The 26,741-nt window shown below is 47.5% G+C and overlaps 3 protein-coding genes across 5 annotated transcripts; 1 reads left to right on the top strand and 2 right to left on the bottom strand.

The window, feature by feature from the left end:
* The first annotated feature begins 1,332 nt into the window (after nucleotides 1-1,332).
* LOC100824402 (protein NRT1/ PTR FAMILY 6.3) lies at nucleotides 1,333-5,252 on the top strand. Its single transcript, XM_003572012.4, has 3 exons — nucleotides 1,333-1,860; nucleotides 1,950-2,530; nucleotides 4,160-5,252. Exons 1-3 carry the CDS (start codon nucleotides 1,495-1,497, stop codon nucleotides 5,016-5,018), a joined length of 1,806 nt encoding a protein of 601 aa, XP_003572060.1. The 5' UTR covers nucleotides 1,333-1,494; the 3' UTR covers nucleotides 5,019-5,252.
* Nucleotides 5,253-6,114: 862 nt separating this feature from the next.
* Nucleotides 6,115-8,757, bottom strand: LOC100841051 (protein NRT1/ PTR FAMILY 6.3). The gene is made up of 3 exons (XM_003574264.4): nucleotides 8,248-8,757; nucleotides 7,578-8,158; nucleotides 6,115-7,271 (listed from the first exon to the last, which is right to left on the bottom strand). The coding sequence occupies exons 1-3, from the start codon at nucleotides 8,599-8,601 to the stop codon at nucleotides 6,407-6,409; spliced, it is 1,800 nt and encodes a 599-aa protein (XP_003574312.1). The 5' UTR covers nucleotides 8,602-8,757; the 3' UTR covers nucleotides 6,115-6,406.
* Nucleotides 8,758-18,430: 9,673 nt separating this feature from the next.
* On the bottom strand, nucleotides 18,431-24,757 carry LOC100840749 (oxysterol-binding protein-related protein 1B). 3 transcript variants are annotated; one of them, XM_010236684.3, is made up of 10 exons: nucleotides 24,120-24,748; nucleotides 22,593-22,946; nucleotides 21,879-21,966; nucleotides 20,947-21,371; nucleotides 20,466-20,621; nucleotides 20,054-20,221; nucleotides 19,683-19,823; nucleotides 19,366-19,602; nucleotides 19,168-19,275; nucleotides 18,431-18,973 (listed from the first exon to the last, which is right to left on the bottom strand). In XM_010236684.3, the coding sequence occupies exons 1-10, from the start codon at nucleotides 24,465-24,467 to the stop codon at nucleotides 18,791-18,793; spliced, it is 2,208 nt and encodes a 735-aa protein (XP_010234986.2). In that variant the 5' UTR covers nucleotides 24,468-24,748; the 3' UTR covers nucleotides 18,431-18,790. The 3 variants fall into 3 exon arrangements, with proteins under 3 accessions (XP_010234986.2, XP_014757141.1, XP_014757142.1); XM_014901655.2 differs by having other exon boundaries at nucleotides 19,168-19,281; nucleotides 24,120-24,745; XM_014901656.2 differs by lacking the exons at nucleotides 18,431-18,973; nucleotides 19,168-19,275 and having other exon boundaries at nucleotides 19,419-19,613; nucleotides 24,120-24,757.
* Between the last annotated feature and the right edge of the window lie 1,984 nt (nucleotides 24,758-26,741).

Genomic DNA, 26,741 nt, shown 5'->3' with positions numbered 1-26,741 from the left:
TGACTCTGGTAGCTAGCCTGGCCAGCGTACTGCATTCATTCTTCCACATAATCAGACATGCATGCATGATATCTCATCCCTCGGACTACTCTGATGACTCTCTAAGCTAGACGCCAATGCAGGTCCCTAGCTCTGCAGTGAGACAAAGTTTTCATGCACGGTCCATATATGCGTGACTGAAAGTCTGAACGTTTTCACCACAAAATATGACTATTTGTAATTTTGTACTCTGCAAAAAAAGAGAGATAAATCAATAGCATATACGAGCAGATAATCCACGGAGAAAATGGATGGATTTCCGGAGTCGCCATGTCAACGTGCGTCGACGTTCTAGGACCTAGCTATCTTGATTATATAGCTGCTGTACATCAGGAATTGACACCTTGGGTGTATATAGAGGAAGAAACTTCGTCAAGCATGGAAGCTTTACCACTTGCTTGCGTGACAACCTAGCCACGAACAGAGCCAAAGTTCTCCTGTTGCATGTAGTGATCGACCTATCAAGCAAATGTAATCTTGGATGAAATTAGATGTATCAATTTTCGCTTCTGAGAAACTGGATGCAAGTATCTTTCATCATTTCACCTTTACACATGAAAATAACGCTTTACCGTACATCTAGGTGTGAAAGACACCGGAAAACTGTCGTTTCGCTAATCACTCTCTTATCGGACATGACAGAAGAAGAAGAAAAACAGTCGATGAGATGGCCATTGTCTGTATATTCAGCTTGCGATCGATTACAAACCGTGATGCGTGCTGCATTCCGAGATCAGGTCAGAACAGAACATTAATATACGCAACACCGTAACTCTGTAAAGACATCAGCCCGCCGAACGGATAGCTTGCTAGAAACCTCGTGGATGAAAATTCTAGCCAGCAACATGCTAGTACTCCTAGAAAATAAGGGAGTGTCCATCATTATTGTTCGATGAAGATTATTTCAGCATTTGTGCTTACATCGTCCTTGCATGAATATCGGTGATCGAATCATATGGTTGTTAGCGTCAAATTAGAAATAATTACTCTCTCCGTTCCTAAATACTTGTGGTGGTTTGACTAAAACCTAATTACTCCCTCCACGTCAAATTCGCACTAAAACCATGACAAGTATTTAGGAACGGAGGGAGTATTTATTATTCACTTTAGAAATAGGAAATTTGAGCAAATAATTGCACAATTTGCTGACGAATGCCATAGTCATGGGAAAAAACACGGTGAACCAGGAGACACCGACTAATTAACATCACCGAGCTCGAAAAACTAAAGAAAGCTAAGGTGAGATGCATCCCGAATCCCAATGCAGAGATGCACCGGCGTCCAGCCGCTATAAAAGGATTCCCGCACTTAGGACCACTTCACCAGCACCACGCCTCGAGCACGAGCTTCCTCGTCTCTGCCGAGCACCAGCTGCCATCAGGGGCGAGCGAGACCGACTGACAGTGACAGAGAAAGACGTACGTAGCTGACCTCAAAGCAACCAGACAGACCGAGATGGGCACAGTGCTGCCGGAGACCACGGCGGATGCCGGCAAGCTGCAGGCCGGCGCCGACACCGCCCTCACGGACGCCTGGGACTACAAGGGTCGGCCAGCTTCCCGCGCCGCCACGGGCGGGTGGGGCTGCGCGGCCATGATCTGCGGCGCGGAGCTGTTCGAGCGGATGACGACGCTGGGCATCGCGGTGAACCTTGTCCCGTACATGACGGCCACCATGCACCTCGGCAGCGCCGCCGCCGCCAACACCGTGACCAACTTCATCGGCACCTCCTTCATGCTCTGCCTCCTCGGCGGCTTCGTCGCCGACACCTACCTCGGCCGCTACCTCACAATCGCCGTCTTCTCCGCCGTCCAGGCCACCGTACGTGTGTTACCTTCCTTAAATTCTCCATGCTTAATTACAGACAACTGAGCAAGCTTGACCTGACTAGCTTCCATGGCGATGTATAGGGCGTGATGGTGCTGACGATTTCGACGGTGGCGCCGGGGCTGAGGCCGGCGGCGTGCGGGGACGCGACGGGGCAGAGCAGCGAGTGCGTGCCGGCGAACGGGACGCAGCTGGGCGTGCTGTACCTGGGCCTCTACATGACGGCGCTGGGCACCGGCGGGCTCAAGTCGAGCGTGTCGGGGTTCGGGTCGGACCAGTTCGACGAGTCCGACGACGGCGAGCGCAAGAAGATGATGCGTTTCTTCAACTGGTTCTACTTCTTCGTCAGCATCGGCGCGCTGCTCGCCGTCACCGTGCTCGTCTACGTGCAGGACAACGTGGGCCGCCGCTGGGGGTACGGCATCTGCGCCGTCGGCATCCTCTCCGGGCTGGGCGTCTTCTTGTCGGGGACCAGGAGGTACCGGTTCAAGAAGCTCGTCGGGAGCCCGCTGACGCAGGTGGCTGCCGTGACGGCCGCCGCCTGGTGCAAGCGCGGTCTGCCTCTGCCGTCTGACCCCGGCATGCTGTATGATGTCGATGATGCCGCTGCCGCCGGCGAGGACCTCAAGGGCAAGCAGAAACTGCCACACAGCAAGGAATGCCGGTAAGCAACTATCGATCAATACCTCAATAGCATCAATACTTCTGTTCTTCAATTCTGTCCTGCTGCTCATCCTACAAAATTTCCTGGTCTCGTACTCACTACTCACTAGCAGTAGTACACTAGTACGTCAGAGGTACATGGATTATTAGTCTGAAAATTAAGTCAGCTGTCGTTTAATTATGACCTGTTGGACGAGTTACAGGACAAGTATTGTGAGACAAGGTAGTGGCAGGCCAGGTTGTAGGGAATTTAAATTGAGATGTAAGTATAAATCCGGGGCTGCTCATCATTGGTGGTTGTGTCGTGTGGTATGGTCCAGTGCTGCAACATCCGCATCCCCATCCATCGCCCCGTAGATAGATCAATTACATCCTTTGTTACTTGCCAAAACCAACTCTGTCTCTCAATAGCTAGCTGGTCACCGCACACGAATGGATTCATGCCTAGTTAGAAAACTCAGAATAACAGTACAGTATTTAAGCTTCGGAACTACCAGACGCTAGAGCAGATATGCTAGTGGTACAGCATGCTTAAAATGGTCCAGCTAGTGTGGATACGGATGGAGTAAGTATGAAGATAGCTTAATTAGCCATCGTCGGCTCCATCCATGCATATATGTGTGGACCAGCTGCAGTACGCTATCACTGCGTAGTTCGGGCCAATTATTAATTTGGACACGCGATCGATTGAGCTGGCACCGGCCCACCGTGACGTGGACACAACGTGTAGAGCAGAGCGATACTGCCCACTGTGGCACAGCAATCGGCCCCGGTCATTTTCAGGCTCGCCCGCGGTTTGAAAAAGAAACCGGTCTAGCTTTAGCTCTGCTCCCTGAAACAAAGAGATGCAACGCATCAGTCGCATCTAGCCATCTACGGATCTACCCATGGACCCGACCGATCTAGTCCCCCAACGAATGCTCTTGTCTCGCACAAACAAGTAGCCAAGTGGAGAGGAGTGACTCCTTGTGAGTTTTCCTGCCTGCCCAGTGCCCACGGGCGGCATGTACAGCCATATGACACGGTCGATCGAGCGCGCGTGTAAGCCTTCAGGACGCAGCTTTGCACAGGCTCATGGGCTCGCGGCTGAGAGGCCAAGGAAGAAGGAGTCACTTGCTTGCTTTGGTGTTCACGAGCTCGATCGTACTGTACGTGTGTCAGGCGCCAGATTCGCGGCGCATCAGCATCGATTTGGGTGACTTGGATGCGTCCGATGCTCGTTGGATTTGGGATCTGGCCTGCGGTTCTGACACAGAGGTGTCGCGCAGGTAAGACGTTCCAGTAGCGCCTCACAGACCCAGAGCCAGAGGAAGCTGTGACGCTCACGTCTCACGTAGTCACGTGCTAAATCGTGCTCACGAGTCGCGTACGCACTGTATTCTCTTTTCTTTTCAAACTGAGTGGCGTACTGATGTAGGAGTACTGCTAATCGTGTGTCGTGAGGGGAGACAGACCGACGTGAGAAACTAAAGTGTATTCGGGCTTGACTCGTCGCGTCAACGTAAATGCTAAATCGAGAACGTTATGGACCAAGTCAGATACTCATTCTGTAATCGTGCACTGATATAATGAACTGACATACATGCAGTACAGTGGCTAATGACTTGCGATGATGTTCATATGCATGCAGATTCCTCGACCACGCGGCCGTCGTCGACAGGGAGTCGTCGCCGGCCACGGCGAGCAAGTGGACACTCTGCACGCGAACGGACGTGGAGGAGGTAAAACAGGTGGTGCGCATGCTGCCCATCTGGGCCACCACAATCATGTTCTGGACCATCCACGCCCAGATGACAACCTTCGCCGTCGAGCAGGCCTCCGTCATGGACCGCGGCATCGGCGGCTCGGGGTTCCTCATCCCCGCGGGCTCCCTCACCGTCTTCCTCATCGGCTCCATCCTCCTCACCGTGCCCCTCTACGACCGCCTCGTGGCTCCCGTGGCGCGCCGCATCACTGGCAACCCACACGGCCTCTCCCCGCTCCAGCGTGTCTTCCTCGGCCTCTTCCTGTCCATCGCCGGCATGGCCGTGGCCGCGCTCGTCGAGCGCCACCGCCTCACCTCGTCCAGCCACGGCGCCACGCTCACCGTGTTCCTGCTCATGCCGCAGTTCCTCCTCGTCGGCGCGGGCGAGGCGTTCACCTACATGGGGCAGCTCGCATTCTTCCTCCGCGAGTGCCCCAAGGGGATGAAGACCATGAGCACGGGCTTGTTCCTCAGCACCTGCGCGCTCGGCTTCTTCTTCAGCACGCTTATAGTCACCATCGTGCACAAGGTCACGGGGCATGGGACGCGGGGAAGCGGCGGCTGGCTTGCTAACAACATCGACCAAGGGAGGCTGGACTACTTCTACTGGCTGCTCGCTGTAATGAGCGCTATCAATCTCGTCTTCTTCACGGTCGCGGCAAGGGGTTATGTGTACAAGGATAAACGCCTTGCCGATGCTGGCATCGAGCTTGCCGACGAGGAGGCCATGGTTGTTGGCCACTGAGGCTGGTCATGCATGTGTGCATGCCTCCTTGTATACAAAGTGCAACTTCTTTTTTCTTTTCACGTACGTATATTGCTAACCCTCCAATTATACTATGTTTCTCCGAAAGGAGACATCCGTCAACTTGGTACTAAATCCCGGCACTTATTATGAATCGGATGAAGTAACATTTTAGAACGGCCACTCAACATCCTCGAGCCCTTGGCTAAATAAAGGCTTCTTTGTTGATTCAAATACAAGCAACGAAACCAAATGTTTCTTTTTCCATAGATGAACAAGTGATTAGCACTAATTTGGTGTATTTGTCCAATTTCATTATATCGGACTAACTATAATTTATGGCAATGTCGATAATCTGTATCAGTAAGAGTTTGCCAAATAGTCCAAATAGCTTAATTACATCTCCACATAAAAACTTAACTATAGGTGTTTAAGTGCTCATATAGCGCAAGTTGCGCAACACATCGTCTCATAACAAGCCCCAACTTCGCGATGATGATGGACGTTGGTTATTCATCTAATATTTTAAAAACAAATTTAGATCCTAACCTCTCGACTGGCATTACTTATACTTGTACGGTAATAGATTGAAGCAATTCACAAAACTGTCATCTTAGAACAAAAATCTACCACCTTCAACATGATCTATTCAGCAAGCCAACTTCACACATCTATCATATTAGCAAGGTGTGTGTGCGCGCGTGCTGCTACAGGACAATATAAAGGTAGCTATTAGTTTAAAGTGTGGTGGCATTTATTTTAAAAATGCGCCGGTCAAATGCGCTTCTACAAATGGTAGGCGGGTATGTCTTCCAATATGCTGGATATGCAATAGAACAAACAAATTGTCTTTCGAAAAGAGACGAGAGTAAACTTAAAAAGGTATTTTCTGTATTGATTTTACTACTCCCTCCGTCCAATAAAAGATGTCTCAACTTTGACTAAATTTGAATGCATCTATACACTGAGTCATGTCTAGATACATTCAAATTTTGACAAACTTGAGACATCTTTTGTTGGACGGAGGAAGTATCTCTTTTCACTTATGTATCTTAACTAAAAATTACCGCAACAATGTGCGGTGTATCATCTGGTATCCCACAAATATATGTGTTCACATTAATTGGGCCTTTACATTGCTACCACCTGAATTTCTAAAAATAATAGATCGTCACCATTTGACACTTGTTACGCTTTATCTTTCCATTCTTAAATATTTACTTCCCCTCCCGTACACACAATCTCCATGTACGGTATGGAGGGATTACTTATACCTTGCCAAAATAAGGCATCGAGCGCACTCGAAAACGAGTCAAAACACACACGAGTAAACGAAAAGAAAAAAAAAAGGGGGCTGGATCGCTGGAGTTATACAAGCACGCAACCGATCAGTGCCCGACCATTATGGCCTCCTCGTCGGCTAGCTCGATTCCGGCATCGGCCAAGCGCTTCTCCTTGTACACGTAGCCCCTTGCCGCAACTACGAAAAAGACGAGATTGACGGCGCTCATGACGGCGAGCAACCAGTAGAAGTAGTCGAGCCTCCCCTGGTCAAGGTTGTTGGCGAGCCAGCCGGCGCTGCCCTGTGGCCCGTGGCCGGTGATCTTGTGCACGATGGTGACGGTAAGCGTGCTGAGGAAGAAGCCGAGCGCGCAGGTGCTAAGGAACAGCCCCGTGCTCATGGTCTTCATCCCCTTGGGGCACTCCCGGAGGAAGAAGTCGAGCTGCCCCATGTAGGTGAACGCCTCGCCCGCGCCGACGAGGAGGAACTGCGGCATGAGCAGGAACACGGTGAGCGTGGCGCCGTGGCTGGACGAGGTGAGGCGGTGGCGCTCGACGAGCGCGGCCACGGCCATGCCGGCGATGGACAGGAAGAGGCCGAGGAAGACACGCTGGAGCGGGGAGAGGCCGTGTGGGTTGCCAGTGATGCGGCGCGCCACGGGAGCCACGAGGCGGTCGTAGAGGGGCACGGTGAGGAGGATGGAGCCGATGAGGAAGACGGTGAGGGAGCCCGCGGGGATGAGGAACCCCGAGCCGCCGATGCCGCGGTCCATGACGGAGGCCTGCTCGACGGCGAAGGTTGTCATCTGGGCGTGGATGGTCCAGAACATGATTGTGGTGGCCCAGATGGGCAGCATGCGCACCACCTGCTTCACCTCCTCCACGTCTGTCCGGGTGCACAGAGTCCACTTGCTCGCCGTGGCCGGTGACTCTCCTGCCGCCCGGTCGACGATGGCCGCATGGTCGAGGAATCTGCGTACGCATACATGACAGGTCATGCCATCAGTACCGTCATTCAACTGAATTCCACCCGCATTTTACCACAAATTAACTGAAGATCGTAAAAAGTTGTGTGGGGTAGAGTAGTACTCAGACATGACCAACAGAACGTGACACTTGTACGTGTCCGCCCACACACATACATATGACTAGTAGACATGCCAATGTTGCCGTTGACCGGATGACGAGCTCCCGGATATTAAATGGACGACATGGTTTTCCGTTACTGAGTAGAGTATGTACAGAGGGATCGATGGTAGTACTAAACCGAAAGCTTACCGGCATTCCTTGCTGTGGGGAAGCTTCTGCTTGCCCTTGAGGTCCTCGCCGGCAGCAGCCGCATCATCGACGTCATACAGCATGCCAGGGTCAGAAGGCAGCGGCAGGGTGCGCTTCCACCAGGCCGCGGCCGTCACGGCAGCCACCTGCGTCAGCGGGCTGCCGACGAGCTTCTTGAACCGGTACCTCCTGGTGCCTGACAAGAACACGCCTAGCCCGGCGAGGATGCCGACGGCGCAGATGCCGTAACCCCAGCGGCGGCCCACGTTGTCCTGCACGTAGACGAGCACGGTGACGGCGAGCAGCGCGCCGATGCTGACGAAGAAGTAGAACCAGTTGAAGAAACGCATCATCTTCTTGCGCTCAACGTCGTCGGACTCGTCGAACTGGTCTGACCCGAACCCCGACACGCTCGACTTGAGCCCGCCGGTGCCCAGCGCCGTCATGTAGAGGCCCAGGTACAGCACGCCCAGCTGCGTCCCGTTCGCCGGCACGCACTCGCTGCTCTGCCCCGTCGCGTCCCCGCACGCCGCCGGCCTCAGCCCCGGCGCCACCGTCGAAATCGTCAGCACCATCACGCCCTATACATCGCCATGGAAGCTAGTCAGGTCAAGCTTGCTCAGTTGTCTGTAATTAAGCATGGAGAATTTAAGGAAGGTAACACACGTACGGTGGCCTGGACGGCGGAGAAGACGGCGATTGTGAGGTAGCGGCCGAGGTAGGTGTCGGCGACGAAGCCGCCGAGGAGGCAGAGCATGAAGGAGGTGCCGATGAAGTTGGTTACGGTATTGGCGGCGGCGGCGCTGCCGAGGTGCATGGTGGAAGTCATGTAGGGAACCAGGTTCACCGCGATGCCCAGCGTCGTCATCCGCTCGAACAGCTCCGCGCCGCAGATCATGGCCGCGCAGCCCCACCCGCCCGTGGAGGCGCGGGCGGCCGGCCGGCCCTTGCTGTCCCACGCGTCCGTGAGGATGCCGGTGCCCTTGCCAGCATCCGCCGCGATCTCCGGCAGCACCGAGGCCATTGTTGTCGACTCTGCTTTGAGATCGATACTACTCTCGCTCGTGATTGCCGGGATGGCCGGAATGCAGGATCGAGCAGAGCAGCCGGGGAGAAGAACAGAAGGCTCTTAACGGAAGGTAATGATGCTGTGATGGTGGTGGTCCTGGTGGGTGAGCGCGCGCCATTTTATAGCCGAATGCTGGTGGATCTGTGCATCGGGATTCGGGGTTGCCCTGCCCGGGATGGGGGAGATCCTCCTGCAAGCTCTGGCCTCCTGTTTACCTTTGCTTGATGAGCTAATCCAGGTGGTGGAGAGTAATTAATTGTTAACTAGTGGGTTATGTGGGGGAATCAGTATCTCCTCCCTGAGTTCCTTCCTTCCCATGACTCTGGCATGTACTACTACAGTGGTCAAGTAACTGCGCCATTATTGATCACTACTCTCTCAAATTAGTGGAGGATAAAAAGATGAATTCTGAGACGATGATTTCAGTACTTAAAGTTTCATGGTTTCGGTACATCTACCTTCTTTTGTAGTAAAAGCTACTAGTAGTTAGGTTGTTTGTGGGGTAATTACACCTGGAGGAAAAAACACGCTTTAGTTAATTAACTAATCATTTTTGTACCGGAATTGAGAGAAGGTTCCACCTGAGAATCGGATTCCTCTGCGATCGTACATGCATCTCGCCTGACTCCGCGAATGTGAAAAAAAATGGAATGTATATGTACAACCCAAGATTCCACTCAAATGTTTTGCTCGATGGATCCGCATAAGAATTCCCGGGTACAAATTGTTTGAGCTCGCATTAGCACGGACTTAGCTAGCTACTGTACTAGCTAGCTGGAATTAATTACCACCAGGGGCTGGGGATCAACCACATGTACTCAGGCTAGCTTGGTAATGAACACATAATTCAGAAGCAGTAGATGCATGAGATCCAATCTTTAATCAACATATATTATTTAGCTAGCTCCTAGCAAAATCCTTCTTCCAACTAGCTGTTTTAGTTTACTGTTTGGCAATTAGCCAAGCTCTGTTTCGCAGATGATCATGTGAGCTATATGCGCATGCACGCAGGAACAATTTAGTACTACCCCGTATTACTGTAGCCAATCCGGTGCAAGTAGCTGCTAGTTGCATGCGCGGTAAACGAATTTTAAACGACCATTCGTTTCTTCTGAAAGAAAAAAAAGTAACTAAGAGACTTCCAAGTTCTCTATGTATATCAGACTGTTCACAACTTCGAGTATTATCTCAGGCCTCTATTTATAATTCCACCAGTTCTCGCTTGACTGTTCGTTCACATCTTCGAGTTTATCAGGTTCGCATTTTCGAGTATTGTAGAACCAACTTGGCATTTCAGCTAATTACTAGAATTGACACCATACTTAATGTAATGCAAATGGGTGATAGATATAAAATGATCCGACAGTTACAGAAGTTAATTGCTGACTGCTGGCAGTATACAGTTTTTTTTTGACAGCACTGGCAGTTAATTGGATGTACTGATGGCACTGCTAAATTTACTCCAGTTTTTTCTTCTATGCGCGGTTCTTGCCTTGATCTTGTTGCCGTACTCCTATTTCTCTATTTACTACAAACTGTAGGAGTAACTTTCCGTGGACGAAGATGAATATTGATTCTTTTATCCGACGGATAATGAAATAAATAAAAACAAACTGCACATCGTAAAATCATGTGCAACTTTGTAAAAATAGTACTCCCTCCGATCCATAAAAAGTGTCACCCATTTTATACTAAATTAGTAGAAATTTTGTACTAAGTGGACGATATTTTTTATGGATCGAACGGAGTAATGAAATCCTCAAACAGCTAAAGTTATCACAAATCCGGATTAACATACTACTTTGTCCGTTTCTTTTTATAAGATAAAGATGTTTTAACATACTACTTTATCATAAGTCAAACTTCTTAAGGTTTGAAGTTTGACAAGTTTTCATAAAAAAATATACTGATTTTTATAATATCAAATAACTATAGCAGGAAGATAACGTATGACGATGGATTTAATAAAACTAAATTTTCTATTGTTAAACTCGTCTTCTAAAAGGAAACGGTGAGGGTAGAATAAGAAACTAAAACCTTTTGAACGGTCACGGTCGTATCCTTGTCGGATCGTTCGTAGCTCATCAGTATTGTCATTTGTCACTACTCTGAAGTTTCCACAGCAAAAGCGTGCGTTACGTACCTGCAACATTTTTCTTTCGAAAATACTTGCAACATGGACATATTGTGCAGAAGCATCATAATTAAGCTTCATGTCATCAGTGATTCAGTGTGGGTCCAGTCCAAGTTCTTAAGGGAGAGAATATGTAGGCCACAAATCCTAGCTAATCACATTCATCCTGTTTGGCCAATTTCATCGATCGATCAGCGCCTTGACTTAATCTGCCACGTCATAAGAGGTGACATGTACGTGTGTTTGGTTACTTGTCTCGTTTAGGGCTAAGATAATCATTTGCTAATCACGCCGTTCCGCAATCTCAAGGGCTAATAAGGGCATCTGTGGGACAAACCATTTTTGGTGATGCGTGTCTGTCGCGGCAGCGAAATTAGAACCATGAGATAGACATTTATATATACTCCCTCCGTTCCATAATTCTTGTCGAAATATTACATGTATCTAGACGCTTTTTAAGAATAGATACATCCATATTTGGGTAAATTTGAGACAAAAATTATGGGACGGAGGGAGTAGCAAATACTGTATATTAGATTATTATACCTTTCTATGCAGGGTAATACTTCACAATATTTGTCTGCTTTGATTTGGGAAAACATATGTCCTCCTTTTCATGCCTCACACAAGATCGGTTAAAAAAGGATGGAACTAGAGATAAATTATCGGGAGCGTCTAATCATATAGTACAAGTGCTGTGTCAATAATTCAGAAAGAACTTTCGGGATAACCATCTTATAGGCCTAGCATCTAGTATGACATTCCCATGGCACAAAATTGTAACCATCTTATTGAACTGCATACACTGGGCGGCCAGTTTACTCAAAACCTTGGAGCTAATTAACAAAAAGGGAGATCGAGTTGGACATTATACATGAACATACAGAACAGATCATGCATGCTGAATGACAGAGTGAGAATCACATGGTGTGAGAATGCATGAATGGAGCCAGTGTGCAGCTGGAGAGAATCTGAGCTGTGAGCTGTGAGCTGGGAAGAGTAATCATGCATCTTGAGGATTAGCTCGAACTTTGCTCCTGCTTAGGGAGCAGGCGCCCGGCAAACAGTTTCGTGTTCATCTTAATTAAGCCAACCGATCGATTCCAGCTTCCGGCTGCTGGAATTTCCGAAACAGGTTTTGCAATCAATCTCCCTATGTTAATCTTCACTCCTGAACAAGGAGAAGATTAAAAAGCACACCGTCGGAAATTAGTTACAGTGGACCAGAGAATTTGACTAGAAGATCTGGAAGTGTATTCTTCTGTAAACTTAGAACTGTTCATGAGGAGTTCTTCAGAATCTTCTCGAAAAAAATACAGTAACAGTTTTCAGAAAAACGTAACTGGCAGTTTTTCAGAAAAACGTAATTGACAGTTCGTATGAACCATCATGGCTTTTCCAGGCTCGAGATCGCAAAGTCGACATTAAACTAAGTTTGACTCCATCTTATTTCTCTTATTTTGCACTACCCATCAGAACAGATTATTAAGTATACACCTACTCCGTACTATACTTATGCCACCATTTTTTTTCCAACTTCTCTAAATAAGGATATCAAGCATTACTTGGAATTCTCTTCTGCTAATACATGGAAAGCCAGCAATTGCTGGATCTTAAAAAAAAAAGCATTACTTGGAATTATCTGTGCATGGCTAGCTGCCGCCCATCCGATCTGGCCTCTCCGCTAGCCCATACATTTTCCAAAGCTCAACTTGGAAGAAGCCACATCGTACCACTAATCAAGTATGCACACGTCGTCGATCTCCTCAGGTCAAAACCACCAACAATTATTGAGCAAAAACTAATTAGCTCGCGAAGTCTATCCGCGGCAAGATTCCTCCCCCCTCTTTTGGGTATCTCCAAGAGCCAGTGAGACCCGGGAAACAGAACCTAAATTAACCCAATTCCTGCTGATAAGCGATCAGCTGCACGGCTACCGGCCAACCATTGTTTACGCAGCATAATTCAAGTCAGAGAAACGCAGCCTAATTAGAGAGAGAGCGTGAGATACTGAGATACTACAATTTATCTCTGTAAGCTGTAATGCAGTGTCCATGGTTGACGCGCAGAGGGAGGTGGTAACCGGAGGATATGAACCTTGTAAACCCGTGGTACATGGCTGCTGCTGCCGCCCGCGAGCCCAGGGAGCAGTGCGAGATGGCAGCGGCGACGCTTTGTTGTTGCTGTTATTCATTTGGTCTTCCTGGATTCCGGCGTGCGTGCGCTGTGCTCGCATCTGGGGAGGTGATCACCTGAAGCCCACCAGGAGCCAAGTGTCGATGTGGGACGAGGCGTCGCGTCCGGGCCAGCTTCGGCTTTCCCCGGAGGCCAGACGGCAGTGCATACGCTCGAACAAAAGTATGGAAGAAGCCGCGGTGTGTAGAAACGCGAATGCGTTGTCGTGCAGGGATGGTAAGGGTTTCAGGGTGCACATAAGTGGAGTACTTTTTTTTTTTTTTCAAGAACGCCACCCATCGGGTGCATCATCGATTAAAGAAGAAAAACCAGAAGGCTAGTACAACGCCGAAGCGACAATACAACGCCACCAAGTGGCAAGAAGAGAAAAAAGGACTACGTGCTATCTATCCAACCACTCACCATCGAGGCCGGAATAGACACCCTACCCCTAAAGAGTCCTGCGTGCGCCCACCGACCAAACTCCTCCTGGAGGCAAAGCACGACAAGCTGCAAGGACGGCGACACTCCGTTGAAGGCCACATCATTCCGATGGTTCCACATGGTCCAAAGGACAAGTATGATCCCCGTCCGGAAGTTTCTCCGGGCTCGCCGCGGGAAGGGAAGAGAACACCACCATTCCCGCATAGTAGCATCCGCATTCGGAGCCCACTCCACGTGTCCCCAAGCCGTCCACAAGCGCTCCCAAACCTGCCTCGCAAAGACACACCCCAAGAGCAGATGGGAAATGGTTTCCCTCTCCTGATCGCACGGGAGGAAGCCCACATCTCGCAAGCCAATCCGCCGTCCAGCATCTATTTCGGACTGCGAGCCAGACGAAGAAACGACACCTCTCCGGAGCCCGCGAACCCCAGATCTCAGCCGCTAGCGGTCAACCATGTGGCCGGCGAAGAGGTTCGCGTAAGCAGTCTTCGTCGCGTAGCTTCCACCGCGAGACCAGTTCCAAAGAAGAGAGTTGGCCCTCCCCTCCTCCAGTTGGACCCCACGAAGCCAGTCCTAGAGAGTGAAGAACTCCTCAAGGGCAGCTTCCTCCAGGTCCGGACCCATGTCGCCAGTCCATGTCCCATGTAGAGCCTCTCGCACAGTGCATGTGCGCAAGAACCTGGGGCGAACATGGCTCACGAGAATCGGGAACGCATCCCGAAGACGGACGCCATGTAGCCAATGATCGGTCCAGAAGAGAGTCCTCCGGCCATCGCCCACGAGAGAGGAAGTGGCCGCCTCAAAGATAACATCAACCTCGTCTCAATCATGAAACTGACCCATGATTTGGAATCGTCCACCCTCTCAAGCCACCTTCAGCGGACCCTCAAGGCCTCGTTGAGCATGCGAAGATTTGGAATTCCGACCCACCAAAAGGCTTCGGCGAACACAACACATCCCAAGCCACCATACAATTGCCCCCTTTAGCGTCCTTCTGTCCACGCCAAAGGAAACCACGACAGATTTTTTCCACCCCTTTTATGATCTTATCTGGAAGGTTGAGGGACGGCTTGGGGACAAGTGGAGTACTAGTGGAGTACTAGTCCATCTGGAAACAAGTGACTCAAATTCGTTTAAATTCGCATATATTTATACACTAGAACGCATATAGATATATACAAATCTAGGCAAATCTCAGTTACTCCCTCCGTTTCATAATTCTTGTCTCAAATTTGCTCAAAAATGGATGTATCTATTCCTAAAATGTGTCTAGATACGTGTAAGATTCGACAAGAATTATGAAACGGAGGGAGTACTGTTTATTTCCGGTTAGACACGGAGATGGTGTTGACCTTATTATGATTAGTGTTTGTATGATTATTGAGGTGTTATTTACATTGCATTAGTACTGTTCGGTAGAACCAGTTCCGAAGCTTTTATACCATCTCAATGTTGTAAACAAAACAGTTTCTTCCGTGGCCCTCATGTTGTATAGAGACCACAATAATGATACTACAATTTACTTGGAATGCTATAATGGGTAAATGTCTATCGAGAAAAATCTGGTAAATGTTTTGTGATTGTGGTACTAGTAGTTTTCTCTCCGTAGGAACATTCAACATAGGAGTACTATTTTTGATATTGTCTTATCCTAAAAGTTGACATCTTGGTCGGGAATAGTACTTTTTTAGAGGTTTCTAACTGCAAAATCTTGTTGGTTTTTACTGCACTTGTCTACTGATTTATGTTGCACTTTTTTACTGGTTTCTACCGCACATCCTAAATTATTATTTTTGAAGAAGAAAAGAATTGTATAGTAAAAACTCTTGCAAAAATGTAGCACGGAGTAGCCGCGCACGATAATGCGGTGCTTTCTATCACGCCGTAGCGCACAGGTTCCTTGGTTTGGGCTTTGGAGGCAATCGCAAGAGAGCTTCCTCCGAGGGGTGTTTACCGGTTTATTTTTGTTCGTTCTAAGACATTTGTCCGAAATCACTCCCTAAGATATAACCTGTTATTATTATAACTAGCAAGTTGCGCGAGAAACGTCTTTATAACCTTTTTAGGTTTTCAGACACATATGTGTTGCTATATTATTTTAAAAACACTAACCAACAATATCCCTAAAAAAAACACTAACCAACGATAGGTGTATCATTCATGTGTATGGTCACAATATGTCAATTATTGTTTGTAAAACCTGAAGTAAATTTCATAAAATCACACTTCTTTAATCACTTGTCTCACAGAACCACACTTATCGCTAATTTGTTCGTTATGCCACAATTATCCGGCCAAAATGTAACAACAGCACGAATTAGCGCCTTGATGTGATTTCTGACGAATGGAGCCCACCTGAAAACAATACCCGATCCAATAACGACTCTTTCTTCTTCCTCCAACCTTTTCCCCACCAGAACAACTCGCGTGTACGACGACGCCCGCCTGCTGCCTCGGTGCCTCATGCGGCCCGCCAGCAGCCTCCCGCACTCCTCTACGGGCCTCCGCCCGCAAGTGCCTCGCCTGCTGCCTCGCACGCCCCGCCGCCGGCCTCCGCCCGCACGCGCCCCTCCTTCGGCGTCGTGCGCCCCGCCGCCGGCCTCCGCACGCGCGCCCCCCTCGTGCTGCGTCGCGCGCCCGCCGCCGGCCTCCGCCAGCGCGCGCCCCTCGTGCTGCGTCGCGCGCCCCGCGGCCGGCCTTCGCCCGCATGCGCCCGCCGCCGGCCTCCCCCAACTTAACGACGCCGCACCGCACGGCCTGCGTCCGCGTGGCCTCCTCCTCCACGCCCCCGCCAGTGCCAGCACGGCCAGCACGGCGAGTCGTGGAACCAAATTGGGACAAGGAAGAAGAAGAAGGGTCGGGTCGGGTCGGATCCGTCTTTTCTCCCGAAAAGTGGGACCCACCTGTAAGGAATCCCGTCAAAGTCCCGTCAAAGTCGCCAATCCTTGTGTTTTGGGTTCTCTGTTACATTTATTCTGAATGGTTGTGGTGCAGCGGACAAATTAGCGACAAGTGTGGTTCTATGAGACAAGTGACTGGAGAAGTGTGGTTTTCTAAAATTTACTCTAAAACCTGACATGTCGTATCTGTATATCCGACATTGGAGTAATACATCTGAATAAAGTAAAAATTACGAGCATGTTTGGTTGTTATAACTTATAAATGCAAAATTAATCAACCCTATTACATCTACAAAAGTAGAGTTAACCAACCTCAGTACATCTTGAAGTATCGAAGTGTATCATGTTATAGCGAACTCTTCATCATATGTCGTTGACATGATGTCTTGCCTAAGGTTGCCACAACTTGTCAAAATTAAAAGGTCCCTATCTCCTAAAACCGTAGCCACCTCTTCCAAAAAACATTCATTTTCGTTACACTGCTCCCTGCCGGCAATGCGAAGGACCCCTCCTCCCCTGCATGCCGCTACGGCAGGAGGGTGGGACTCCGACCTATGTTGAGGGGTGGTAGTTATGTATCTTAGAGTTAGGTTTGGTTCCTCGGCTACGACCCTATTGTGGGTGGGACTCCGACCTGCGTTGAGGGGTGGTAGTTAGGTTTCTTAGAGTTAAGTTTGATTCCTCGGTTGTGATGCTATGCGTTTTGGTGGGTGGGACTCCAACATGCATTGTGGGGTGGTAGTTAGTTTTTTTAGAGTTAGATTTGGTTCCTCCCCTGCAACGCTATGGTGGATATGGCGACGTCGTGCGGTTTAAGAATCAACAATGATCTCATTGACGGCAACTCTTCGGGAGTAGACGATTTGGTTCTTTCTTCGTGTTTTGCAGATGCTTTTATTGTCTTGGTGCATTTTGTCTGATCGGCGAGATTCGACCAACTTCGGCTTCGTCTCAAAGCTAGTAAGGTTAGGCCTCGACAGATTTGTCTGGCCAAATCTACCGTTGTCATCCGACCATTGTTGTCACCTTTCTCCGGTAAAACGGTGTGCTTCTCAGATCAATGTCGCAGGCATCTTCTGACTCAGACCGACTACTTCCCGCCTGCCACGTCAAAAACGTTGTCCAAACTTCGACGTAGTTTAAAAGTCCGAAGTCATTTTTTCGTAATAGCTGTGTAATTGTTTTTTGTTTAATTGAGTATAGTATCGTAAGAGTATGTTGCTTTAATATATGAAAAAAATTGTTTTCACTGCTGTGAAATTTTTTATGTTATAGTTTTTTTTGCCGTGATCCAGCAAGATGTTTTTCTGCCACAACCCATGGTTCCATCATGAAAAAAAAGCATGCATATGTAAACAGTCAACTATCATGCACCCGTTCAGCTTCACAATCGAACCCTCTAATGATGAGTTTTCTTAACATACGGCAAGCTTTACCAATGAGATGGAGTATTTGAGTAATCGTGAGTCCTATTAGAAACGTAGTAATCCCTATTGGCATGGGTCTACGTACGTGGACTTTAAACAGAAATATATCTGCTCATTAAATCTTGATCGTTAAGTATAAGATCCAACGGGTAAAATTAATTGGGGTGATGCGGATCAACGTGAAAACTCTCCTTGACACCCATATTGCTTTTCCTATGTAATAGCGATCGAGATCACGTGGGGAGGAATCAGAGGACGACGTACCAAACCAACCACGGAAACTTTCTTCCCTTTATTATTTGGGGTAGTTAGATAGATTACAAATTAATGCCCAAGTGCATATGAAAAACATGTTTGATCAAAATAAAATCGTCGGTCGGGAGGGATGCGTAGTGTGCGGTGCTTTATGCGGCTTGTGCGTAAGTGAGCCTGCGAGCACTGGAGACAAGCCCACTAGCACTAGGGTCCAACAGCTGCAGCCCACCAACGGCCCATAATGTTTTATACCTTTCTCTTTTTGAAAGCACGCTTTAGATCTTTTTATTTGGCGGCGGTTGTTCATCATCGACAAGGCAGCAACTTCTGCTGTCAAACAGACAAGGCAGCAACTTCCCTAATACCCATCACTTTTTGTTTGCCAAAAGTTTTTCATCTGCGAGGAGAAACTACTAGTCTATTGACAGACAGTGATAGGCACGACAATACAAGGGGCAACAGGACTTTGTCCAGGATTATGAGGCGTCCACTGTCCACCAGAGTACAATCATAGGGGCAGGCTTTGCCAGCATCAAACATGCCATCCTCATCAAATACAAGGGGTCGAATGCTATTATTGACATATTTAGCAACAATGTTAGCAAGGCTCGGACTCAGTAAAAGAAAACCATATCGAAATATGGTTTTCGTTCGGCTTAATGTCACAGCTATTGTGTATATAAGACGACAAGAAGAGCATCTTAGCTCTTCTTTGTAGGATACTACAGTGTGAGAGGAACAGATCAATTATGTACCTTCAAAAATCAGTGTAATGTCAACGCCTAGTGCTCCAGCAGACCAGGACTCCCTTAGACAGTTGCACCGGTGTGTAGCTTTGGAGTGTCAGTGAAATTGCCAAATATGTCATTGCAGCCAACCCACCTTCTCTGCTCCCTGGCCTCCCAGTAACCTCCGACGTAGCGGTATGTTCCATCTTCTGCGTCTCTCTGGAACCATCTTGGCCTCCAGCCACTCTCCTGCATGTTCCTTGCCTGTTTCAGAGGAAGAAGAAACATTTATTGCAGTTATTGAGCAGATAAGCACCACTGCACCAGGCAGGTGGTTCTTATGTGTAATTTCCCTATCAGGAACTCCGCGTGGTGCCATGTACAAGCAATGTGAATCAGGTGGGCAATATGTACATTTCATGGAAAACGAAGAGCAGTATAGAGAATGACGGTATTACCATTCGTTGCCTTGTCTCCAACCGCAGTTTCTCAGCGTTGGCCTTCTCGTACTCTCCATTCTCTAGATGTCGTTGGTCAGGTCTGAGTCTTGAATCTGTTGGTGGAAGCTTCTCCTTGACAATTGATAAAAAAATCTTTAGGTTCAGAGGGAAAAAAGCGTGCAATAATGAGCAATATATTCCATGTTGCATGTCTACCTTGAGCCCTGGTGTCAGCTCATTTAAAGTGATCGCAAATGATGATAAATTATATCGAGTTGGGTTGTCTGGAGGCTCATTTTTCTCCCACAACAAAGTAGTACCAGCACTCTGATGTGAAACATGAGAGCTCACTTTCGAAGCATCATCACTAATAATGCAATACATGCTCTCGTCCCACTTGCCCATCAAGGATGCAACCTTGGTCCCATCGGAATATTTAACAAAGCCTTGAACCTTGCATAGAACTGTATATATTAGTAAGATCTATATAAGCAGAGCACACAGAGGGAAATTTGGTTGAGAAATTGTCATACCTGGCGAGGATTGCGTTCGAGGAAAGACTGCTCTTTAAACATCAGCTTGCATGAATATTGTCTGTTTCCACGAATGTTCATCGTGCCATGGTGATGGCAATAGACTCGTCCAATGATAAGGTTATTAATGGTTGTTGTAACCTTACAAGGAAAACAAATAATTAGGCATTATTTACAAAAGGGGTATTCGGTACTTCTTTTCTCTTGAAGATCTCTGAACTTAGTGTGTGCAGAGGCAATGTTTTCTAGAAAGAGAAGAGATCTAGGGTTGTTGAATTTGGAATGCATCATACAACCTACGTAGAATAAAAATGGTGTACTAGTCTGGATGAATGAAAAAGCAGATCAGTATGAGTGCAAAGAATCTGTACCTTGCTCCACTGGAAAGTTTCTCCATCATCAAACTCTAGAGTTAAAACGCCGCTAGGATCCAGTTGAATGGACTGTCCCCAGAATTTACTCTTCAGATTGCTGTCTCCCCAAAATTTCCAACCTTTCCCTTCGCAATGGCATGCCATGGCCATCGGATGATGACTAACCTAGTGCCAAGAATAAAGTAGCAAACTAACTCAAAGATTCAAAGGTGGTGTGTTATATCATGTGTAACAAAATTCCTAGAAGGCCAGACATCATATCAATGTATGACACTTCCATGCTTTAAATCAAACAACAGTCACGACACTTCGCACCGCATTACTGCTCTGTGTTGACGAAATAATTTGATCTCATTACTGTGCGCTGGACTGAAAGACAGAGTGCAGATGTGTTGGATATCAGACTGACCTTTTCAGAGAAGAAACGTATTCCCTTTTCAGGGTAATCAGCTTCATAGGTTTCCCCTAATAATGGATTGAAAGGCTTGCAAGGACGGCTATCTGTGGAGGCATATCCGGAGACCGCAAAGGCAGCAACATAAAGAATTCTCATCAGACCGTTCCCCTAAGTGTACAGGCAAAATTAAGATATTATTATCAACTCCATTCAGGGATAAGTACATATGAAATTACAGCAGTCAGCATTTTAGATGTTAAGTTTTCTTAACTGAGAAATAACTTCATTAGCTGCAACCTAATATTGCTACAGTGCTACTGCAAATTCAAGTGTTCTGTTTAAGATCTAATGCATGCTCCTCACTTTGTGCTACATGCAAATTTACACACAGTACATCAATTCGATTATGTGCAAAGTAATGTTTCCCTGTATTTAATTTTATGGTGCTTGGATGTTGCATCAAGAAAGCTGGAAGGTGTAGAAATAGGCATACCCTTACACCACATTCATATGCACGGTCCAATAAGTATGAATACTCCAGATCTTCAAAGCATTTTTGAAGAGACGATAATGGTTCATTAAAGTAAACAGGGAGACAGACTCTTGTAAGATCCTTGCCAACATTATCTTTGATCATTGACCAAAGGCTAACACTTTTCTCCTTTTCTACTGGTTCAGGCAACTTGGAGCGCCTCTTCGAAGACGACAATGAATATTCATTGGTCCTATCAGCAGCTAGTAAGTTGGCAAATTTGTGAGCTTCATTCCCATGATCTAAGTGTCTTGTTTTAAAATCAGGACTAGCAGTGCAATCGCTGAAACTTTGTCTTGTGTCATAGAAATGAAACTCGTCTTCATCTGACACCTGACATATTTCTTGTTTGACAGCATCATCAGAAGATTCTGTATTGCTGTATTCTGATGGGGGGAAAAAGGCATGAAATAAAAGCATAAGATAAACTAGAGATGGAAGAAGTGTCTACAGCTAAAAGGCATCAAATAAAGTTTTAGTGATATGCGGTCTATGCCATGCATTCCAACCTTTGATAATCAGATTAATCCATGGAAAAACATAAAGTGTATTGTTCTAGAAAGACGATATAGATGAGTCATAACAGTTCAAAACTTCAAATATGCTTGAATATCATCATGGCCTTGAACTACTGATGCCTAATGTACAATGTTAGTCATTGGTATTAATTTTCAAGTAGGTATGATGGAAAACTATTAATTCTGCTTGAAATGTTTTCTTGTCATGGCAAATGGAGTTACAGGTACTTGGAGAAATAGATAGAAATGAAAATACAAAGCAAAGGCATACTGCGGTAAGGAAAAATCATGTGCCAGTAATGCAACTACATTTCTATTTAAGTTTAGTCATAACTATGGGAAGAAAATAGGAGACTTAAAAAGAAAAACAAGTACCACTACATTTTCCAGAGCTGGAACAATCAGGCTTGAACAATTGCAGCTCTAGATTGTCAACAATAGTTGCATCTCCTGAATTAACTACCTGAGAGAACACAACATGTCAGCAGATAATCTCACGATGGCAGATAGCCTACCAGCAATTTACTACTCCCTCCGTGCAACAAAGGATGTCTCAACTTGGACTAAATTTGAATGCGTCTATACACTAAGTCACATCTAGATACATCCAAATTTTGACAAACTTGAGACATCTTTTGTTGGACAGAGGGAGTATTTGATTTTGAGACTAGAACCCAAAACAACCTTTTTACTTTTTGTTTTAAAGAATCCAAACACACCCATCCTTTCCTAATAAAACTAAATTACACCAGCACTGCGGATATGTTTAGTCACAGTTGGGTTAACCTTATCACATATAACAAGTCGATTATTGATAAAAAAAAAGAATTTGTGCAATCCAAAGCTGGTTATCAACTGAATACAAGACAAATACATAGAACAAAAATACACAAGTCATGAGTTATCTTTTGGCACAACTTTAAAAATCACGTGGATATAGAGTTCTAAAGAGGTCTGCAATTTTTATGCCATGTATTTTTCACTAAAGTTGGTCAGAATGACCATCAAGTTCGCTCACCATTGTTCATTTGCCCATGGAGAACTCCATGAGCTTCTTATTCTACCTGCAGGGTTCTGAGAAAGCATTACCTCAAGTTCCCGTGGAAGGCTGCCAATAAAGCTTAAGTATGATTCACAGCGTTGCTTCATCTGTGTGTGATACTGTGAAAATTCTGAATGAACAATCTGCTCACAGTCTTTAACAATTGATGCACCAACACCTTCCGCATGCAAGCGGTCCCTGAGCTTTTCTGTAGAAAATGATCCATCATTCTGGTCACATGGTAAAACCCCACAAAGAGAATATTCACTTCTGGCAGAAACAAGTGCTTCAATCCAAGCCACACGATCTTTAGCACAGCCAGTCCTCAGCTGAAGTGTCTTGGTTGGAGTAATAATATAAAATCGCTTGTCATCTGATTTACTTTCGCTAAATGATGAGATCTGCAAACAGTATGAAAGAGTTAGAAAATCAGCTATGAGACCGGCGTTTTAAACCAAACAAATTAGATCCTGTGTTTTAAAGGCACACAAATTATCGATGGACATTGTGATGCACAATGCTTTTATAGATACATAAACCGATTAGACATTCTTTTTCAGATAATGGAGATCATTTCCCAGCATCTGCATTCATATAAAGTATAAACCAACACCAGTAAGCATTTCACTTATAGGACTAAACATTTTTGTCAGTGGCCTACTGTAAAATCCAATAGATGAGCACTGAATAGTAACAACTTGATACTGGTTGGAGGTACAAGACAGGCTTGCATAAAGCCCGCTGATCCAAGCAGCAACCAAGACCAAGAGACCGTTCAGTGAAGAAAAAGAGCAAGGCTCAATTAAAAGCTCCCGGCCCCTTCAATGGCTACGAACAGAGTACTCCGTACTACCTCACGTCCCGTCCCAATAAACTCACGGACATCTATCCAATGCGATACAGACCGAGGCGGCAAGCCATCATTCCATTTGAACAAAATACAGCTGGGAGCCGCGACTTAAAGCATCTTGCCAGCCGGCCCTTTCTCCCCTGAGCAAACGCGTGCCACGCGGCGACAAGGACGCAGCTGTAGCAGCACGGCGATGCAGGCACTGTTCTTTCACAGCGCGCACTAGTAGCCGATCCCCGCTGCTGCTAGCGAAAATCTGGAAAAGGCCGGCTAGATGATCCAAGCAAGGCATCTCTCTCTCTCTCGCTTTATCCGACACACGCGACAGATAGCTCCCGGCCGCAAGAGATCTCCAGCCGTAGATCGCCTCGATGTGCGGCTGGCGTTGTCCCCTCGATGGGGCATTGGGGGAGCACGGGGGTTGCTTTACAGCTGGGATGCGGCGGTTGCCCTTCCGTTTGTTGAACTGTTCCGATCGAGTAGTCGCGGACACCAACTCGTCTTCTAGGTAATGAAAATAGAATACGAAATCGCTGGGACTTTGGGGGATGTAAGTTCGATCGCCAGACGAAATGCGTGGCACGTTGGGTCCTTGACGAACGAATCGAGCATTTGGGGGGGGGGGGGGGGGGGGGGCGGATCAATCGAGGTGCCACGAGTTGTGTCGAAGATTGGAATGGACGGCGATGGCGGAACGGAAGGGGGGACGGGAACCGAGGCGAACCTTGAGATGGACGAATCCGACGGGCTGCTCCCCGGCAGCGCGGGCCGCGCCACCGATCAGCCTCACGCCGGCGGCCTCGTGGCGCGGCGGCGGCGGCGTCTCCTCCGCGGCGACGCGGCGGCGGATCTTCGAGTAGGCGAGCACGCCCCCGCGGATCGCGAACCAGCGCGGGCGCCAGCCGCTGCCGATGTTGGTCCACTTGTACAGCACCCCCGCAACCGCCGCGGGCGCCCCATCCAAGGCCGGGGCGGGCGGCGGCGGCGGGGAGCGGTCCCCGGCGCCGCCGCCGGGGCAGTATTCGGCGGCGCCGGCGAGGCAGCAGAGCGGGTGCATCTCTCTCGCCCGCATCGCCCCCCTCACCACGATCGCTTCCCCTCTCTCCTCTCACGGCGCGGACGCCTCCGCCCGCCCGGATTTGTTTATTGATGCCTGTCCGCTAGCTCCGCCTGCACCGCACGAGCTGCGCGTCGTACAGCAGCTCCACGCGGTGGACTGGATTCGGTCTCGGTGGCGAGTAGAGTAGAGTAGAGGCGAGGTGGGTCGGGACGGGAGGAGGAGGAGGAGACTCTGATGCGCGCAGGCCACGCAGGCAGCCTTGTGCTTAACGCCTACTGCTTCTTCGCTTTTGTAACGGCATCTTTGAGTTGAGCGCGCGATCCCCCTCTCCCGATCGTGTTGCTCGTTCTTTCGTGTTGTTCCGGACGCGTGGCTTTGGTTTCACTACCAGGTGGTTGGTAGCAGAGTCGACTCAGTCGACCAGCAAACATTACGTTGTTTCGCTCAAGAAACAAAAAGCAACAATATGTTGCAGGCTTGCTTGCCGAATTAGGTGCCCTATAGTATTCCGTCTTATACTCAGTCGTCTCGCATTGCGTTGCATTGCGTTGGAGTACACGCAGCGGCGGATCTAGGACCAAATCACCGGGGGTGCCACAACTTCAGTCTGTTCAGTTGTGATTTTGTAAGCATAGAAATTCAACTTATGAATTTAAAATCTGTCAAAAATACAACGCAAGAAGTATAATATAGTCCCAACAACATATTACTTTTAACAAATAGATTTAGAATAGACACTAAGCAATTATACAACTAGACTAAGGTATAAATACTACAGTACATAGTATAAATTTGCTTGCATCTTTTGAGGGGTCGCCATGGTACACATCGAACCCCCTAGATGGCCACTGATACATGACTATATGTGATATGCGAGACCATAGGCTCGCATGTAGTCCAATTTTTTATTCATACTTATCTAATACTCCATCCGAGTCCAATTAACTGACGCCGGTCATTTTACAAGAAAAAAACCCTATTAATTCATGAAATCAACATGCAGTACACATCTTCAATTGAGCTTGGACTTCGCGTTGATTTCAAAAAACTACATGTTTTTTTTGCAAAAGTTCTAGTAGAACGTGGACTGCAGATCGATTTTCGGAAATAGCAAGGTTTTTTTTTTAAATTTCCGGTGCCAATTAATTAGGAACAGAGGGAGAGGGAGTAGTATACAAACGATCTAAGTCATGTGTCGGACGTTGATCAACCAATCATCTCCCGTCTAAACTTTAATTCATACTCCCTTCGTCACATGGCAAGTAAATCAAATTTGTCTAAATATGAATGTGTCTATATATTAAAATACGCCTACATACATGTAATATCTAGACTTAATATGTGACGGAGGGAGTAATACGTTCTAAAACTACAAATAATAAACAATTGTTTCGTATTCAAAACATCATTTGACTTGATATGTGTGCTTCTGGATGTGGTGGAATCGGCAAAATCTACTTCTTAGGCATACTAAGGTTGATTAATAATACATTTTTTAAGACCACGTGTTCATGATTCGTACTTTATTTGAGAGTAAATATATAGCCTTTTAATTAATTAATTCGATTAATGGGAGACCTAACTCAAACGTGTGAAATTAATGGAGGTTGCCGGCTTGCCGAGTAGTAGTATAGCCGTGTTCGCTGGTCCGTACGGCTGGCCCTTCCAGTGTTCCACAATCGATAGCACGTAATTATCCCTAAGAAAAGAAAAAAGAATCTGTACGTAATTCTCGCCCCCCAGCTCCATCCATGGCTAGACGACAGCCCACCCAACAACGGCACGTTATCCGCGTGCATGCGCCGCCGTGCCAAGCGTATAAGCACGTATATGGTGCCAAATCGTGCGCGTATGTACGTACGTATGCATGCCACTTTCAAGCCAAACCAAGCTAAGTTTAACCTAAGCAAATAACTGGAGAAATCCGTCGCGCCGAGGCGCCGCACCGACGAGTCAGCTGGCGCGGCATGCCTGCCTCGATCTATCGATCTGGCGGTGAACAGTAGGCAACGGAAGCCACCGTCCCCACGAGATATATCGGACGAGATTCGACGTGGTGCATGTACGGGTACGTTGCGTCCATGCTGGTGCCGTGCGTGTGCCGTAGCCAGCTTAATTGGAGTGCTCTTTGGGCCTTGGCCCTTTGGCCATGCATGTTCGGCTATGCTAGCTTGGGTGTGGTTGCTCGTTGACGGATCGAACAGAAGGATGCAGCCAAGCCAACCACGGACTGAGATATTAGAGACAACAAAACTCGGCGGACTTCGAGCGTTCTCACGCCATCTA

The sequence above is a fragment of the Brachypodium distachyon genome, chromosome 3 (genome assembly GCF_000005505.3).
Source record: "Brachypodium distachyon strain Bd21 chromosome 3, Brachypodium_distachyon_v3.0, whole genome shotgun sequence".
Classification (NCBI taxonomy): domain Eukaryota; kingdom Viridiplantae; phylum Streptophyta; class Magnoliopsida; order Poales; family Poaceae; genus Brachypodium; species Brachypodium distachyon.
Note: the sequence above shows the minus strand (reverse complement) of the source record. Positions and strands in the feature narration are given on the sequence as shown.

Excerpts from the sequence above, each read along its gene's own strand:
- LOC100841051 (XM_003574264.4), bottom strand. The coding sequence starts at position 8,601 with ATGGCCTCGGTGCTGCCGGAGATCGCGGCGGATGCTGGCAAGGGCACC. Across the intron at positions 8,159-8,247 it reads TCTCCGCCGTCCAGGCCACC|GGCGTGATGGTGCTGACGAT; the intron begins GTACGTGTGTTA and ends GGCGATGTATAG. Across the intron at positions 7,272-7,577 it reads CCCCACAGCAAGGAATGCCG|ATTCCTCGACCATGCGGCCA; the intron begins GTAAGCTTTCGG and ends ATGCGTACGCAG.
- LOC100840749 (XM_014901655.2), bottom strand. The coding sequence starts at position 24,467 with ATGCGGGCGAGAGAGATGCACCCGCTCTGCTGCCTCGCCGGCGCCGCC. Across the intron at positions 22,947-24,119 it reads TCGGATTCGTCCATCTCAAG|ATCTCATCATTTAGCGAAAG; the intron begins GTTCGCCTCGGT and ends TACTGTTTGCAG. Across the intron at positions 20,222-20,465 it reads TACGTTTCTTCTCTGAAAAG|GTTAGTCATCATCCGATGGC; the intron begins GTCAGTCTGATA and ends TCTTGGCACTAG.
- LOC100824402 (XM_003572012.4), top strand. The coding sequence starts at position 1,495 with ATGGGCACAGTGCTGCCGGAGACCACGGCGGATGCCGGCAAGCTGCAG. Across the intron at positions 1,861-1,949 it reads TCTCCGCCGTCCAGGCCACC|GGCGTGATGGTGCTGACGAT; the intron begins GTACGTGTGTTA and ends GGCGATGTATAG. Across the intron at positions 2,531-4,159 it reads CCACACAGCAAGGAATGCCG|ATTCCTCGACCACGCGGCCG; the intron begins GTAAGCAACTAT and ends ATATGCATGCAG.